The sequence below is a fragment of the Triticum urartu genome, chromosome 5 (genome assembly GCF_003073215.2).
Source record: "Triticum urartu cultivar G1812 chromosome 5, Tu2.1, whole genome shotgun sequence".
In the NCBI taxonomy this organism is placed as follows: domain Eukaryota; kingdom Viridiplantae; phylum Streptophyta; class Magnoliopsida; order Poales; family Poaceae; genus Triticum; species Triticum urartu.
This window is the reverse complement of record NC_053026.1, coordinates 59,711,634-59,730,158: the sequence shown is the minus strand read 5'-3', so window position 1 is coordinate 59,730,158 and position 18,525 is coordinate 59,711,634. Positions and strand designations below refer to the sequence as shown.

The 18,525-nt window shown below is 45.1% G+C and overlaps 2 protein-coding genes across 5 annotated transcripts; both read left to right on the top strand.

Moving 5' to 3' along the window:
* The first annotated feature begins 771 nt into the window (after positions 1–771).
* On the top strand, positions 772–5,868 carry LOC125507895 (zinc finger MYM-type protein 1-like). Its single transcript, XM_048672417.1, has 2 exons — positions 772–928; positions 3,557–5,868. Exon 2 carries the CDS (start codon positions 3,557–3,559, stop codon positions 4,409–4,411), a length of 855 nt encoding a protein of 284 aa, XP_048528374.1. The 5' UTR covers positions 772–928; the 3' UTR covers positions 4,412–5,868.
* An 8,300-nt stretch (positions 5,869–14,168) lies between these two features.
* On the top strand, positions 14,169–15,794 carry LOC125555639. 4 transcript variants are annotated; one of them, XM_048718527.1, is made up of 4 exons: positions 14,169–14,383; positions 14,483–14,634; positions 14,811–15,007; positions 15,347–15,794. In XM_048718527.1, exons 1-4 carry the CDS (start codon positions 14,197–14,199, stop codon positions 15,483–15,485), a joined length of 675 nt encoding a protein of 224 aa, XP_048574484.1. In that variant the 5' UTR covers positions 14,169–14,196; the 3' UTR covers positions 15,486–15,794. The 4 variants fall into 4 exon arrangements, 2 of the variants coding, with proteins under 2 accessions (XP_048574484.1, XP_048574483.1); XM_048718526.1 differs by having other exon boundaries at positions 14,477–14,634; XR_007304794.1 differs by having other exon boundaries at positions 14,223–14,383; positions 14,477–14,638.
* The last annotated feature ends 2,731 nt before the right edge of the window (positions 15,795–18,525 follow it).

Genomic DNA, 18,525 nt, shown 5'->3' with positions numbered 1-18,525 from the left:
GAGCAACTCTATCACAGCCGCCATATTGCCCCAATCACCATGATCACTAACTTCATGATTAGGGCTCGAAAAAACTGTATATCAGAGTCACCATACCGGTCTTGGCCTGTACATTTTTTGTAGCGTGCTCCAAACACAATTGCCTGTGTGGGAGAAAAGTTTTTGTCTATTTCCTTCCTCCTGTGTCCCGTCATGTCAATGGTGTAGCCGTCCGTACGTTTGCCTTTGCCGCCTCCACTTCTTTCAATGGTGCTACCATTTTTCACTCGCGCCTACCAATTCTATCCCGGTTTCTCGCTAGAGCGCACTTGTTCAAGGGTATAGAAACCGGGGCACCCCACTTACTAGCGGCACTCCTCATCCATCTTTCACATTCATCGACGAGCACTCATCTTCCCCTTTACCGCCTGTAACACCCCGAGTATCATGCTACAGTAACCCCCTTGGATTTAATCTAATCTTTTTGCTAAACAATGCATGATCATCTTTGAGCCTATCTCCTTTCAAATTCCCCCTTGAATTCAAATTCAATTGCTAAGAAAAATTCAAATTTTCACAAACATGAGATCTAAAATGTCCATCATGGGGAAAATAATCATTTGTTACTATTGGTGGTGAACCAACTTTGTTATTTTTTGCAAAGTGGTTTGAGTGTCCTAATCTAAAGAAAATAGAAAAGATTAAAGAGAAGCAAAGCAAAAGAAAAAGGGCCACAACCCCCCTGCCCACCTGGGCCTCAGCCTACAGGCCCACCCAGCTGGTCTGCCCGGCGCTACCCCGCCGACGGCGCCTCGCCTCCTCGTCCTCCTCCCCGAACCCCCCTCCCACGACTGGTTCTGGGTCGAGGAGGAGCTTGATCCCGTCCCACCCGTCGCTCGCCGTCGTCCGCCTCCTCCTCGCGCCCGCTGCCATACCCCTGCATCGGACGGTGAGGCCGCGGTCTCCCCCTTCGCTCCCATGCTCGCGGTTCCTCGCGCTTCGACCGCGCCCTGGCCGCTCTGCTCCGCGCCGCCCGCCGCATCCCCGCGACGCGGTCACTGTGCCCCTCCCCGCGCCCGCGCACGCTAACCACACCCGAGCGCGTCCGCCATGGCCTGCTGCGCTGCTGTCGTTCGCTGCTGCTACTGCGCCCCGCTACCACCGCCGCACATGCCTGCACCGGCCGCGCTCGCCGCGCCTACGCGCTCCGCCTGCCGTGCTCGCTGGCTGTTCGTCGTGCCCCGCGCCAGCACCCCGCACGTGGCCACCCGTGGCCACGCCCCCTCGGCAGTCGCCCGCCTCCGACGCGCCCCCCAGGCGCCTTGCACCGCCCCTGGCCGCGCCTCCCCTCCGGCCGCAGCCGCGCATCGCCGACGCGCCCGTTCGGGCGACGCTGCGCCCGTCAGGCTCAAGGGTGCATATGTTTGCAACCGCAAAGGCGTAGTGCCCCACTTGCCTGTTCTGGAAGAGAAGACGTGGAGCTTGTAGTCTGACGGGGACACTAGTGTCTTGCAGAGATCTACGACGACAAATCCCCCATCATAGTCGTCGAATGGCAGGACGCACAGGCTTAACGAGTTTGTGGTGCCCGGAGGAGTACGCGGGATCAGTGTGAGCGACGGCTTGCCGTGGTCGGCCTTGTAGACGAAGTACTCCTCGAGCCGAGATCCAGAACGGGTTCTCCCGGAAATAAAGCGGAGGAGCACCAAGTACTTGGAAGAGAAGACGACCAGGGGCTCGGGCGTTAAGTCGTCGCGCTGGAACTCGGGGCCATGGACGCAGAAGTGGGAGATGGCCGGCGGGTAGGCCAGGCAGAAGGTGACCTTGAATGCCTTCCCGGTGCTGGTCACAGCTTCGGCGGTCGTGGCGTTCTCACGGACGGCGAAGTAGGCCTTCGTGTCGAGGAGAACCCAGGGGGCGTAGCAGGCGCTGGCGCGAGTGACGACGGCGGTCTGGAAGGGGGAGGCGACGAAGTATCTCTCCATGGTTGCTAATCGGCAGGCTGGAAGGAGGATAACCCTGATCTTTCGGTTTTGTTCCGCTGCAAGGCGGCCGGGGATTTTAAACCTGCCCCGCAGGGATCGGACCCCAATCCTGCGCCAGAGTCCCCGTGCGTGGGTTTGACACTTTGACCTCGCTCGGATACGATCCGTGATCTACGCTAGGTAATCGTGTGCCAATAATTAGGATAGGCCGATTAGTAGTACGTGTTCTAGCAGTGCAAGGTTAGATCAGGAGATATATTACTGTTCTAGGCAGGTGTGCTTTACAAGGTTGGCTTGCATGCCATGCGTGGTGTTTGAGTTAAACTAGGAAAGCAAACATGTTGTGTCCATATAGGCTAGGCAGCTTGGGTAGGCTTTTTTTATGGTAATATGTGCCTCATTTTTATACGCCGTGCCAGGTCTCGTGAATCCCCCTAATTTCTGGGGATTTAAACGGCATCAAACCGCACGCTGGCAGCCTCTCTGTGGCCCCCAGTGCCGGGCCCTCCCTCCTGGTTGGGCGCGCACGGCCTGGGCATGGACCGAGGGCCACATGCAGGCATCGGCGGTGCCATGTGTATTCATGTGAATACCCAAGATTTGACCTAAAAATAATAATATATGTCTTATTTAGCAGCCCGCAAGCCACAAGCCCACAGCGGCACAGCCCATCGGGCGGAAGCTACCGCCCGTGCGCAGTCGTTCCCCAGCCCCCGACACGTTCAACCCGACTCGGCCGTTCCCCAAGCCCTCACTCGTCCGTTCCCCAAGCACCCAACCTAACCTAGCGCCTGCTGCTGCGGCGGCGGCGGCGGCGAGTAGCGGCCAGCGGCGGCGGCCAGTACCAACCGCAGGCAGCAGCGCGGCAAGCGGAGCCGCTGAACGGGCGACTTGCGGACCAGGTTATATTCTCCTCTTTTCCTAGTCAGTGTTGCTCCTAGTTCTAGTGTTTCAGAATTCAGATTCAGTCAGCTCATGAGTAGGTTTTGCTTTTCTTTTTTCCTCGAATCGAATAGTTTCTGCTCTTGAACTGAACTAATGAGTCGAGGATGGGAGCAGCTGGATGGGAGATGTTTTCTAGTGCATACATGTTCCCAGTTACTGTTTCGTTGCTACACAACTATTCTGAATCATATTTCACATGGCGTATCATTAACACAGTCAGCGTGACTGCCGGTTTAAAATGCAAATAACTTTACTAAGCTACTAAGCTGGCTCTGGGATAAATTTTGTCTAAAGTGGCTTTGTTATATTTCCATAGCATGAATTTAATGTTTTTATAGCCTACAACTATTCTTTAGCAGCTATCATTTAACACTCGAGTTACAGAAAAAACAAATATACAGGTAAATCGAGCAGTTATTCCTATACGGAAAATAAGACTGACAACAGAAATAAACAATACATAGTTCTTACTTGCATATTTGTAGTTTGGTGGAACAACCAGGTTGCTATTTGCTAGTACATGTATGCACTAGAACGACCCGGTTGCTATTCGCTAGTACATGTATGCACCTGAACCAATTTGCTAGAACGACCAACTTAGTAGATTACTAGATTGCTGATCTATTTTTTCTGATCTTGTATCACAGATGAAGAAGAAGGGTGTTAGCATTGTTGCATTGTGGGAAAGAGCTTCCAAGGCAAATAAAAGAACTTCGACATCTACACCAAATCCTCCTGATGTTGAAGTTGAGAGCAGTATCGTTCCTCCTACTATTGAGAGCAATCTGCAACTGGCACTTGTGCAAGCACATGAACCTGATGATGGACACACAGAACCTGAGAGTGCAGCTGGCTCCCCAACCCCAATTGTAGAAGATGATGAAGCAAATGATGAAGTTCAGTTTGAAGTAGATTTGGAAGCACTTGAGTCTGATCCTGGGAAACGGATCCCCATCTCTAGGTACAATGTCAATGACCAGGATAAAGTTAGAAGGAGATACATCGAGTTGGGGGCATGTCAACCAAAGAAACATAATTTTGAGTATAGAGATATAAGTGGATTACAGCGTCGCTTTTCTCCTTCTTGGTTTAAGGATTACAAGTGGCTTGAGTATAGTGTGGACAAACAAGCCGCTTTCTGCTTCGTTTGCTATTTGTTCAAGGATAAAACAAGATGTCCCGGTGGAGATGCTTTTGTGAAGAAGGGATTTAATAACTGGAACATGAAGTCGAGATTGAAGAAACATGAAGGTGAGGTTTGTAGTGCTCATGCTGAAGCTCAAGAGAAGTATGATAGGTTCAGTACACCACAAACATCAATTCGGGAGTCTATTGCTTCAAACACCTCACAATACAAGGCTTTGTATAAACAGCGTTTGACATGGACACTCAAGTGTGTGAGATTTCTGTTGTGCCAAGGCTTGGCATTTAGAGGACATGATGAAAGTGAAGACTCACTAAATAAAGGGAATTTCCTTGAGCTTCTAAATTGGCTAGCATGAAATTTTGAAGAGGTTGACAGGGTTGTTCTCAAGAATGCTCCACAGAACTGCAGGATGACTCACCATGATATACAGCAAGAGGTGATAAAATGTTGTGCACAAGAGACTACTAAACTAGTCATTGAGGAACTTGATGGTGATCATTTTGCAATACTTGCAGATGAATCTAGTGATGTTTATCAGAATGAACAGTTGGCTGTTTGCTTGCGTTATGTTGATAAGAAAGGAAGGGCGGTTGTAAGATTTCTTGGTCTTGCTCATGTTGAAGATACTACCTCTTTGACACTAAAAGCTGCAATTCATAAAATGCTTATGGACTACAATTTGACCTTTGCAATGGTTCATGGGCAAGGATATGATGGAGCTAGTAACATGAGAGGTAATGCTAATGGCCTGAAAAAACTGATTATGGATGAGTCCCCTTCTGCCTACTATCTTCATTGTTTTGCCCATCAACTACAGTTAACTCTTGTTGCTGTTGCTAAGGAGAGTGGTGATTGTACTTGGTTCTTTCAGCAGCTTGCACACTTGTTAAATGCTCTTGGCATGTCTTGTAAAAAGATGAGAATGCTTCGAATAGCTCAGGCTGAAGAACTCATTGATGCATTGGAATTGGAAGAAGTAGAAACAGGGAGTGGGCTGAATCAGGAAATGGGTTTGGGAAGGCCATGTGATACACGTTGGACCTCTCACTTCAAAACTGTGAACCGTGTCATCTCTATGTATGGTACACTACGACGAGTCCTTCGCAAGATTGGAGATGAGTACCATGGTGTGGAGGCACAAGCAGCTCTATCCATAGAGAAAATATTTCGATCATTTGAGTTTGTTTTCATGGCACACTTGATGCAAGAAATATTTGGATACACAGATGAGTTGTGTAGAGCTTTGCAAAATCAAGACAAAGATATTGTTCATGCTATTGAGCTTGTTGGTGACACAAAGTATTACTTGGAGGCTTTGAGGACCGATGCTGGATGGGATGATTTTCTCACAAAGGTCACATCTTTTTGTACAAAGCATAAGATCAAAGTTGTTGATATGGAGGGTCCTTACTTTCCCGTTGGTCGGCCTAGAAGAGGTTTATGTAATGGTGTGAACAATTACCACCGCTTCAAGGTTGATATGTTTGTGGGTGTCATTGATAGGCAAATCAGTCAGCTGAATGGCAGATTCGATGAGGTAAACACGGAACTACTTTCTTGCATGGCAGCTTTCTGTCCACTTCATCTATTTGCTGCTTATGACCAAGAGAAGTTGGTTAGGCTTGCTACAAAGTTTTATGCTTCTGATTTTACAAGTGATGAACTGGCAAGACTTCCATGGCAACTAAACATGTATGTTACTAATGTGCGTAGAGATGAAAGGTTTCAAAATCTGAAAAATCTGTGTCAGCTTTCAGTTATACTTGTTGAGACAAACAAGAATGAATAATATCATATTGTTTACAAGCTTCTTAAGTTGGTATTGATTTTGCCAGTAGCTACTGCTAGTGTTGAAAGGGTATTCTCTTCAATGAGCTATGTGAAGAATAAGTTAAGGAACAAAATGGGTGATGAATATTTGAACAATTGCTTGGTTACATTTGTTGAGAGAGAATTTTTCGATCAAGTGAAGGATGAAGATGTCATCAATCTCTTCCAAAAAGGCGACCGCAAAGTTATATTGTAAGAAGGATATCATCACTTTATCAATCAAAAGGTACTTATGTATTCATGTTGTTATGGTCTGATACATTGAAATATTGCTATTGCAGTTATGCTAGTGTTGTTTTGTTCATATATTGCTAGTGTTGTGTTGTTTGGTTCATATACTACATTTAGAGCCAAAAAAAATTTGGATGAATACCCAGCCTTCATTTCCTGGCGCCGCCACTGCATGCAGGGACATCCAGCTCTATATGTCCATGGTTTTACGTGGCGACGACACGGATTGAAATTTCTGGCATTAAACCCTAAAATGCACTATAGAAGCACTAAATTTATATCATCAATTTCGTGCGGCCAAGGAGACACAAAAGATCAAGCTTGGGATGACAGCCCAAGGCATTCCAAAATAATATTTCAAGAAGTCTCAAGCATCTAAGCTTGGGGATGCCCCGGTAGGCATCCCATCTTTCTTCTTCAATAATTATCGATTAGTATCGGTTGAGCCTAAGTTTTTGCTTCTTCACATGAGTTGTGCTATTGTTGGAATGTCATTTTATTTTGTTTTGCTTGTTGTTTTAATAAAATACTTAGATCTGAAAGTTTTTAAATAAAATAGAATCCTCAAATAATTGCCAGGGAGGCTATGTAAGCGGCATTCACATCCCGTCAACGAAGCTCTTTTCTATGTCATTTACTCTTATGCTTCACTTATATCCTATGAGTAAATTGTTGAATAAATTGAATGTCATGAAGTTGAAATCATATCATGCCTAGTGGTAGCTTCACATTGGGTTTAGAAAGTGAAATCTTTTGAGGCTTGACAATCACAATATTGGTCATACAAGCAATTCACGAATAATTAGTATAAGGAAGAGAACTTTCACATATAAATACACTATCTTAGAAATTTTTTGTGATTGTGAGCCCCCATCAAAATATTATATGCCAAAATTATTGACGTTGGACAAGGAAGACAACATAATGATTTATGTTTGTTCATATTCACATAGAAGTTATATTGTTATAGATCCTTCAACATGTGGTGCTTGCCCTCATCTTTGCTAGCCAAAAATTCCGCACCAAGTAGAGATACTACTTATGCATCCAAAAACCCTTAAACCCAAATCTTATTTTCAAGAGTCCACTATACCTACCTATATGCAGTAATCTTTTGCCGTTCTAAGCAAATTTGTATGTGTCATCTCTAATTTTCAAAATAAATTTCTCTTTTGTGTGCTCGTACCGCTCGCGAGGCAGTGAGGGGTGGCCAATATTTTCCATGCTAGATGTGTTATTCTCACGATGAGTGTTTATTCACTTGTCATTACACGAGAGTAAGGCAAAGGTATTAGGGATGCCCAGTCCCGAAATGAAAAATGAATTTACTTTATGTTGTCAAATAATAAATTCCTTGGAAAGTGTTGGTATGGAGGGCACCCGTGGATACGGTTAGCCATGGAAAGTGAAAGTATGGTGAAAAAGGAATAAACTTTATTTTCTGTTTGGGAACCGCCTATGTTATATCTAGCATGGAAAGTGTTGGGAGCTCTAAGTCATTTTCGTTAGTGGGAAAAGTATGCCTCTCAAAATGTTTTTATCTCTCAATTTTTGCTTTGAGCTCTGGCACCTCTACAAATCCCTACTTCCCTCTGTGAAGGGCCTATCTTTTACTTTCAGTATCTACTTTTATGCAAGAGTCAAAGTTTTTCTCTCTATTCCTTTTTATTTTTCTCTTTTGGCAAGTATCATGTGGTGAGGAAAGATCTAGGCACATATGTCAAGTTGAATATGGGTAGCATGAGTTATTATTGTTGACATCACCCTTGAGGTGAACACGTTGGGAGGCAAAACAATAAGCCTCTATCTTTCTATGTGTCTGTTGAAATGTTTTGCTCATGTGTACTGGGTGAGTGTTAGCAATCATAATAGACTATATGATGGTTGAGTATGTGGAGCTCTTACTTAAACTCCGTTGAATAAGTTGAATTGCAATTGCTTGGTGACTAAGAACAAAGGTTGTTGAATTTCAAGAGAATTCATTGTTTGGACCTCAACATGTGAATTGGTTGCCACTATAACATGAGAAGTTTTATAAGAAAGAATTGTTGTTATGATGCTAGGAAAAGTGATTGAAATTATTATTGATCAAATTTGTGCACTTTGCTAGCATTCACACTTCATAAATTATTTCTTTTATCATTTATCTACTTGAGGATAGTAGGAATTAAGCTTGGGGATGCTGATACGTCTCCAACGTATCTATAATTCATGAAGTATTCATGCCAATATATTATCATTCTTGGATGTTTTACAATCATTTCATAGCAACTTTATATCATTTTTGGGACTAACCTATTGACCCAGTGCCTAGTGCCAGTTACTGTTTTTTGCTTGTTTTTTACATCGCAGAAAATCAATATCAAACGGAGTCCAAACACCGTGAAACTTTTTGTGGACTTTTTATGGACCGGAAGGAACCCAATGGGCCAGAGCTGCACCTGGGGGGGGCTAGGGGGCACAACCCACCAGGGCGCGCCAGGGCCCCCTGTTGCGCCCAGCTGGGTTGTGCCCACCTCGGTGGCCTCCCGCGCCCCCTATTTGCTCTATAAATTCCCAAATATTCCGAAACCCCATGGGGTTAACCTAGATTAGAAGTTCCGCCGCCGCAGGGCTCCATAGGCACCGAAAACCAATCTAGACTCGTCCCGGCACCCTACCGGAGGGAGGAATCATCTTCGATGGCCATCATCATCATCTTGGCGGCCACCACGATGAGGAGGGAGTAGTCCACCCTCGGGGCCGAGGGTTTGTACCAGTAGCTATGTGTTTAATCTATCTATCTCTCTCTCTCTCTCTCGTGTTCTTGAGATTTCACGATCTTGATGTATCGCGGGCTTTGTTAATATAGTCGAATCATATGGTGTTTTCCCCTCTCTATCTTGTTGAGATGAATTGAGTTTTTCCCTTTGAGATCTTGTTGTCATCGGATTGAATACTTTCATCGATTTGAGAACACTTGATATATGTATTGCAATTGAATACTCGTGGTGACAATAGGGTATCGTATTGATTCACTTGATATATGTTTTGGCACTCAACTTGCGGATTCCTGCGGTGACTTTGGGGTAATCTATGCATTGGGGTTGATGCACGTTTTTGTCTTTGTTTCTCCGGTAGAAATCTTGGGGCACTCTTTGTAGTTCTTTGTGTGGATTGAGTATTATGAATATGAATACGCTTTGGTGTTATTCTAGTATGAACTCTAGGATAGATTGAACGGAAACAATAGCTTTGTGTTATTTTAGTACGAACTCTTGAATAGATCGATTGGAAAGAATAGCTTTGAGGTGGCTTCGTACCCTACAAACAATTCCTATCTTTTGTTCTTCGCTAATAGGAACTCGGGAGTGATTCTTTGTTACACTTTGAGGGATAATCATATGACCCAACTATGTTAGCATTGTTGAGAGATTGCACTAGCAAAAGTACGGACCCTAGGCCTCATTTTTAAACATTGCAATATCGTTTTTGTGCCTGTTTACTATTTGATACCTTGCTGTTTTTATTTATTCAGATTATAAAAATATATTTCTACCATCCATATTACACTTTTATCACCATCTCTTCACCGAACTAGTGCACCTATACAATTTGCCATTGTATTGGGTGTGTTGAGGATACAAGAAATTTCTTGTATTTGGTTGCAGGGTCGTTTGAGAGAGACCATCTTCATCCTACACCTCTCACGGATTGATAAACCTTAGGTCATCCACTTGAGAGAAAATTGCTACGGTCCTACAAAACTCTGCGCTTGGAGGCCCAACACATGTCTACAAGAATAACGTTGCATAGTATACATCAGTGGCCCAGGCGTGTTTTCCCTTTGCGCCGGAGCCCCGAGCACCCCCCAGTGCGTTGGTTCGGCCTGCGATCGCCGGGCCAAATAACGGGTCGAGCCGGCGGATTTCGACATCTTGGGGGCGCGAGTGGGGGTTTTTTTCGGCGCTGGCACGTAAAAAGGCGCCTGGGGGGCCTGTTGGGGGCGCGGTTCGAGATGCTCTAACTGCAGTTCAAATTCGAGGTAGTAATCACATCTCCACCCTCTTGTGCATGCTCTATGTAATCTAGTATGGAATTTTTTTACCCTAGTATTCTAATTGTTTTTCCTATGGATTTTGATTGATCTAGGCTATGGAACAATAATTTCATGCGGGCTCGTCAGGTCATCCATTAGACGTAAAATGTATCAACTGTAGCTGCAAAGTAGTCTCCCAAGGTCTTCCATTCAGAGAGAAATTAATTTAGATAAATTGCCTTATGATTCAACTTATAAAAGAGAAATTGCGAGTCTAAAGTTATTTGTGGAGACAAATGAGCACGTTTTTTTTACTTTGGTGTCTATCAAATCTAAAGCTAGTGTTCATATTGCCAGTTGTCACAACATCTGTGGAGAGATGCTTTTAAGCTACAAATGTTGTCAACAAAAAGTTGGGTAATGAAATGAGTGGCCAGTTCATGAGTAATTGTCTAATTTGCTATGTGGAGAAAGACATATCTTCTACCATTAGTAATGATGATGTGTTCGAATGAAAGATCAAAAGGGATGCCAATGGAGTGACTTTACATGATTCTTTCACATGATTGTACTTCTATTTTAAGCTTTTCAACCTAACTTGTTATTTTCTTCAATGATTTTAGGAAGACAGAAGTTGTACCTGAAGCTAAGAGGTTATTTTGGAATTACTCAAGTGATTTTATAATTTCATCAAATCGGTATGTCTTTCATCTTTGAATTTTAATATAACACCTACTTGTGATAAGTAATATCATATTCCTATTCATTATGATTTTTTTGAGTGCTATAATCTTGTTGTGATATGGCATAAATTTGGACCTGGTTCAAACCAAATTTGCACAACTAGTCAACGAGTGAACCCAATGGCTAAATTTTCTGGCTCCACCCCTGAGCGAGATGCAAGTCATGTAATAGCATAGGTGGATGAGGAGAGTAGCTTGTACGCTCTTTATATTCAAACTTGTTGTTCTTCTCCTACCAATGTTAATGAATCAACACACAAAGCTCTTGCGTATTCTGAAAAAAATACTACTACTAACCCTTTTCTCTCAATAGGTTGAAATAGTTCTCTTTGATGCCCAACTTTGGATGTCCATTTCACTAGATCTTTCTACAAGCAGCCAAGGTTACTTATCATGATATTGAATCCATTGATCATTCTTACTACAGAAACCTTAAGTGGATGCATGAGCTGTGTATTTCTGTGCGTGTTTATGTCTACCGTTGACAGTCCACATGTGACATATTATGATATAACTGATGTCCTGGACCTCAGTTAGTCATAAGTTTTTTGTAACCTCCTTACACATACAACATTCTTTCGCTGCAAAAATTATTTAATGTTCCAGCGAACAACTTCTTTATTTGCCATATTTTCTTCTACTAATTCGTTATGTGCATTTTTTCTCTTACGAGTTTGTTATGTAATTTCAAGCCGGTGTATTACCATACACCCGATACTTTGCTTGGCTTCTTCCACAATTCACAAACCTCACCATTCCCACGAATGGCTCGCCCATTAAATTTCCCTCCACCCAACATGGACAACCTAGTATGGAAGATTTGCACGTTGTTGGGGTTCTCCCACATTTGGGTTCATTTTTTACACCGCGAGCAGCGAAGGCAAGGAACCCTAATCCCAATCCAAACCCTCAAAAACATTTTATACATTTTCTATACATGTTAAACATATTTAAAGTACGCAATTAACAATTTTCAAAGTAAATGTTTTGATGTCTATATTTTTCGTATACATCAAGAACATTTTTTATACACATTTTTATTGCATGTCTATATTTTTCCTATACACATTTATACACTGCAAGAGCATGCAAATTTGAAGAAAAAATACGAATTTCAAAAGAAGTTTGCGGAATGGAAAAGAAGTTTGTGGATTTGGATATTTTTGCGTGTTTAAAAAAACACATTTGAAAAGTGGGTTCCTCAGATTTGCAAAAAGCTTGCGGATTTAAAAAAAATCATGGATTTAGAAAAAGCTCATGAATTTGAATAACTATTTGTATTTGGAAAATGTTTGTGAATCTAAAAGACGTTCGAGAATTTGATTGTTTTTCCTACTTTTAAAAAGTCCGTGAATTTGAAAAAAGGAAAACAGAAAAGTGGAAAAGAAAAACCGCCCCGAAAAAAACCTGTGGAAACCTTCTACCCGTGAGATGAGAAAAACAAAAACCGGTGCGGACGTGTATAATGCAAACAAAAAGTATTTCTTGTACACGGGCCGGGCCGGGCCATTCCAAGCTTGTACCGGCGCTTATAAGGCGGAACAACCGGCACCCTTAGGGCATCTTCAGCCGTTGGCCCCTCAGGGGCGTCTAAAAGCGTCGCCTGGGGGTGAGCCGGCACAAAAAATGGCCCTAGAGACGAGTCGGTCTCCAGCCGTCGGCCCTCAGGGCCATCCCCAGGCGCGTATTAAAATAAAAAAAGAAGAACCGTTCGGCGAAGTTATGATAAAAACTAGTTAAATTTCGGCCAAACATGGCAAATTTCGGTGAAATTCGCGCATTTTCATTACATTAACCTAATCTAAAAAAGAAAGGGGCTGAAGTCGTCGCCGCCGTCGCCGCCATCGTCGTCGTCGGCCTTCTCCTCCTTGATGCGAGCGCCCCTGCTGGACCCCTGCCCGGCGTCGCCATGGCGGACTGGCGGCGGCGCGTCGTCGTCGTCGTCACTGTCGCATAAGACGACGACCCCGTCTTCATCGCGGCCGCGTCGGCGCTCCTCGAAGCGGCGCAGGGCGGCGCCCTGGCGCTCCTTCTCCTTCTCCCGGCGCGCCTTCTCCATCGCAATGGAGTCCTGGCGCGCCCATTCTAGGGCCGCGTCGTCGTCGTCGAACTCTGTCTTCACACGCGCCAGCCCCGGCTCCATCTTTGGCTTGACGAAGCGCGGAGGAGCCGACGAGGAGGAGGCGCGCCGGCCGCCCTCGTTGATGACGATGCTGACGCTGCGAGTGCGTCGACCGATTGGCGTCTCTGCCGCGGGCTCGGCCTTGACGCCGAGAAGCGCCGGAGAACCGGAGGAGTGGGAAGATGAGCGAGAGGAGGAAGACGAGGAGGAGGCGAACCTCCTTGCCGCCCATGCGCGTCGGTGTTGCGACGGGGCGGCTCCCGTCGCAGGATAGGTCAACGGCGGGTTGTTGCCGCCGTCGAGGTACGCCAGCACGCCATCGAGCGTGCGGCCGGGGACGCCCCACCACAGGTGGCGCCCCTCGCTGTTCTTCACGCCGCCAACCACCGATGCGCCGTTGGTGGAGGCCAGGCGCTGCTGCTGGCGGCGCTGGAAGTACGCCGCCCAAGCCGTGTGATTGCCGGCGGCGTACTGGAGGAGGGAGTGCTCGTCGTCGGTCAGGGAGGCGCGCGCGACCTCGACCTCCTCGGCGAAGTACCTGGGCTTCGTCACGGCGTCGGGTAACGGGGGAACGGGCACTCCCCCGTCGCTGAGCCGCCACCCCGTCGGCCCGGCGCGCATGTCCGGCAGCGCCGGGATGTTCGCCTGGAACAGGAGCTAGGACTCCTGTTCGCGGAGCGAACGGCGGCCGAAGCCGTTCGCCGCCGCCTCGTCTCCGAGGAAGCGCTCTGCCATGGCGACGGGCTCGGCGGTGGTAGAGAGGGAGAGAGAGGGGCTGCCGGTGGCGCTCGGGAGAGGAAGATGGAGACGGAGAGAGAGGGGCTGGGCGGCGGTGAGGAGCGAGTCTGGTGTGGGCACAGGCGACTGAGAGACCGCCGGCCGGCTTTTATAGCCGCTCCGTGCCCGTGTGTACGCGTGCGAGGGAGGGGAGGCGTCGGCGCGCCGTCCCGTGACGCGCCGTCCGTGAGGAATCAATGGCAAGGCTGGCCGGCGGCAGCCTTGCCATTGATTCCCCGCGGGAACCGAGGCAGTTGGGGGAAGACGAGCCGCCGTGTCCCTGACGCGGCTTGCCCATGGCTTTTTCGTGCCAAAACAGTTCACCCCGGCGCCCCCGGGCACCCCCCGACGCGCCGGGTTCGGCCTGGATCCGTCGACGCTGTTTTCGGCTCAGGCCAGCGAAAATCGGGTTTCTAGAAATGCGACTGGGCCGTTTTTTCAACGCCGGCGCAAAACAACACCTGGGAAGGCCTTCCTGGGCGCGGCTGGAGATGCCCTTAAACCCGACGAAAGAAACAAAAAAAGCGGCGGCGTCGGAAGGGGATCGAGCGAGCAGGAACCCTAAATCCCAATCGGAACCCTCAGGGGATCCGTCGGCGGCGGAAGGTACGTCGTCGTATAATTTGCTATGCACATCTCTCGATTGATTGATTGATTGATTGATTTCCCTTACGTCGTGTGTATCTATTGTATTGCTAGTGCTAGCTAGGATTAGGATTGGAGCCATGGCCACGGCGCTTCGCCACGCGGCGAGGAGGTTCGGAACCAGAGCGGCGGCGGAGGCGGAGGCGGAGGCTATCATTGAGCGTAGTCCGCTGCACACTAGCACACGGATCGTCGATTCCACCACAGGCCGTGGACGTACTGCAAAATCAACATCCTCCCCCGCCTCCCCTCCCAAGCTTTGCTAATACTACTAATACAGGAGTACAGCTTTGCTATCTAGAAAAATCATACAAGAGCCAATAGATGCATTATGATGATGATTCTGGCCGGCCAATGCCTTTGCTAATGTACGCTCTGCCTGCCGCAGGACCTCACGCCCAATCAGAGGAAAGATGCCATCTTCCGCTTGGCTCAAATCCATGCCCAGAAAGAGGACCTCTACAACACAATCGCTGCCTGGCAAGCTGACTACACTGCTAAGGGCAATGTAGTGACCCGGAAAAACAACCTTTTGCTCAAACAACTCTCTCAGCATGTCAAACCTAGACCCGATGACCCCCGCTGGTATCTCTCTCCCCCCTTCACCTCACCTAATAATGCATATATTAAAACAAAAACAATAACCTTTTTCTTTTTTATCTATTCAGGGCAAAATCCCCTGATTAAACCGTTACTAGCACCCTTATCAAGCATTTTAGAAAAAGACATCCACTACATGATTTAAAAGGATCTATTAAAACTTGGAGCTGCAATTCAATAAACTGATTGGCCTAAACTTTCTCATGGCCTTCCTTAGGAATTAGTGTCGGCATGGTAAAATCCACCCTACCAATCATTTATGTATCCCATGTTCTTGTTTTTATTGCTACCACCTACCAGTTAACTGCATCACCTGATCTGCAGGCACTCAAGTCAGCGGGCAGTATACTTTAATGATTTCCTCAAATTCACGGGGGCAGTTTTGATCGGCAAAATGGCAGGAGATGCCTTTAGTCATTACAAGGCAAAACAAGATCATGATGGCCACAAGGGATCAAGCTAGCTTGCTGCATACAAGTCAACTAGTTAGTACCTGGTCTTGCAGAGAACCAAATCATAAGTCATGTCTGCTAGCTAGCTTCTTATCACAATTGTTAGAATGTTGTGAATGTGCCTACGCTGTTGTCGTCTCTGTTTAATTATGTTGCCTCCCTCTATCAGTGTGTGTTATATCTGTTTTGCTGATGAGTCAGTCTCGTCGAATTAAGCTATTGGTCGCTGTATATATATGTGTTTCCTCTTTCTTGGAACTCAGTGAGCCTTCATGTCTGTTTGCTGTATGTATGTGTTTCTGGTGTCACCTCTGTTTTAATATTGTGTTTGCTTGAGGAGCTTATCTCCCTCTATCTGTGAGTGTGCCGTTTCTCCTGCTTATATTAAATAAGCAGCGCTTATCTTCCTCTATCTTTGAATGTCACTTCTCTTGCTGATTAGTTGGTATCGTCCTGATTAAATAAGTAGATGCCGGTTGCTGTATATATGTATTTCCTCTTGCTTGGAACTTGGCGGTCTTCAAGATATGCTTGGTTTTGCAGTGGTTCTCTTGGGTAGTCTTTGTTTCAGAATTTGTTCTTAGGTTGCCCGCAAAACCTGTCGACCTACTCAGCTTTGGTGTGAACTTGTTCAAGTCAATACTCATCTCAATATTGTGACTGATCCTAATATGCCCTTCTAGCCGGATTTTCCCTTGAGTCTTTACTGTCCACATTCATGTTTCTAGTCATTTGAACACCGTTAGCACCACAATCAACTCCAGCAGGACATGTTTCAGAGACAGAAACTCCAGATTGCTGAAGATTTCTATAACCAAGCATTTGCTTATACTGAATCACAGGAACACTGTGTTTCCGAAAATCCCTGCTGCAGAAATGACGTGCAGACAATGGGCCCTCCCGTCAATTTCCACTAAATAAACTTCCAAACAGTTTCCTAATAGGCAGAACATTTACGAAAACCAAAACTAAGCAGGCACATGCTTAAGAAGGAACAAAACGGTATTAGGGGGACACTCGACGGCTCACAAACATGACACAATACTTAAGTCTCCCAAGCACAAAGCACAGCATGATTCTTCATGTCGATGGCGCCCACCCATGCTTTTATAAACAAACTTTATCATGCACTCCACATACTATGAGTTACTCACATACTATCTACAAATACTAAGAAACTTGCAATACTTAACTAGAAGGGGCACTCAGTGTTGAAGGTGACTATAAGTTGCTGTCCAGAACCATACGAGGAGATCCTGGAAACGAAGAATTTGGATATGGAGTAGGAGTAAGAATCAATTAAAATTATGAACCTCCCTGGCTCCATTTTCTCATAGAAAAAACGAAACTAGTCAATACAGAGGCCTCGCCCCAAAGCTGCCAGAGCACCGAAAAACACAAAAAGAAAGTAACATGCTAGGTTCTAGGTCTGCAAGACCTTATAAATGCGTTGATTCCACGGTCAAAGGTATCATAATCTGCTTCTAAGGGTCTGTTTGGATGGTTAGTTTTTGGTCTAAATTACTCCCTCCGTAAACAAATATAAAAGCGTTTCTTATATTTCTTTACAGAGGGAGTACAATATAAGAAAAACATAACTGATTTTTTTCCTGGCTATAGATTTAGCGGGGCAAAATATGAGTGAACATCATATGCCATAGTTTGGCCTTTTCAGACTTCAGATGCTCCCTGTCGGTTTTTTTAACATTGCTTAAATTTAGTTATTCCCTGATTACAGGCTTGCAAAGTGGTGGACAAATGATGCCATGATAATACTGTTATGTATAAAGAAGTGGCAGCACATTGCCTTTAGTTCATAAGGTGTAGAAAAGATCCCTTTGAACAGAGAGGAAACACGTAAACCACTTGACATAGGCTGTTCTTCTTTTATTTTCTATTTGCTTACTTGAGAGGTGAGAACCTATAGTTGTATAGCTTAATCTGTTTTCGGACTTCACATGCCCCTCAATTGATAATATAAATCTGTCAGGGAGCATATGATAGGTGATGAATGCCTTATCATCTCGGATAAGAAACCTCAGTTGAATGCAAGTAAGCCTACCCTTACTTCCTTAAACAAACTCTTGCCTCCTTAAGTTTGTGCAATTTCAGTCTGCTTTTAAACTATGAGTAACAGTTCTTCCTTCATGTTCGGTTAAAAATAAATAAAAAACCATGCTGTACTACAAAGATAAATGCATGTGTATTGCTGATAACCTATTTTGAAAAGTTAATTAACTATATGTCAGCTGCATATGACACGCTCTGAAAACCAGGATGTAGTGTCATGGTGTTTAATTCATTGTAGAGTTGGACTACATGATTGTACAATCTATTATCCGCTCCTTAAAATTTCCATGTCCATCCTGTGAGATGGATTCAGGTTGGATTTTACATGTATCTTTCTAATTGATCAAGCTGCATATTTTAAATACATCAATATGTTTTTCCCACCAGTTGGCCACCTATGCCTCTTTTACATGTATCTTTCTAATTGATCAAGCTGTATCCACCTTTGCCTAGCATTAGATAAAGGATCCAGGTTTTTGCTGTCGAGGTTGTGCCTATTAGTGATGTACAATCAGCAATTACTCTGCTCTTGATACATACCCATTCTTGTGCAGTGTCAATGTTATCTCCTTTATGTGACTTTTGGTCCGCACTTTGGTATCCACTAACATGAGAATTAGGAATATGCTTGCTTGCACAATATGCAACTACTTTTTTGCTCTGAATTCAGGACATACGCATGTTGGTTACTACTTTCTGATTTTTTAGTGCTCATCCATGTCATATACGTATCAAATAGGCAGCAGGGAAAAGGTGGACATATTTTGCTTCAGTTTGCTCTACAAAATTCAATAAATGCAATTTAATAGCTTGTTGTTCTCTTCCATGGTCGGAGTTTTGTACTGTAGAAAGTAAAGTAACTTGTATTGACATGTTTATGTAGGACTTAAAATATTTTACTTCTTGAAGATATTCAGTTGCATTTTGCAAATCTCTGTTCACTTGCTCAAAGCTTACGTGGCAAACTATTTTGGTTAGTAT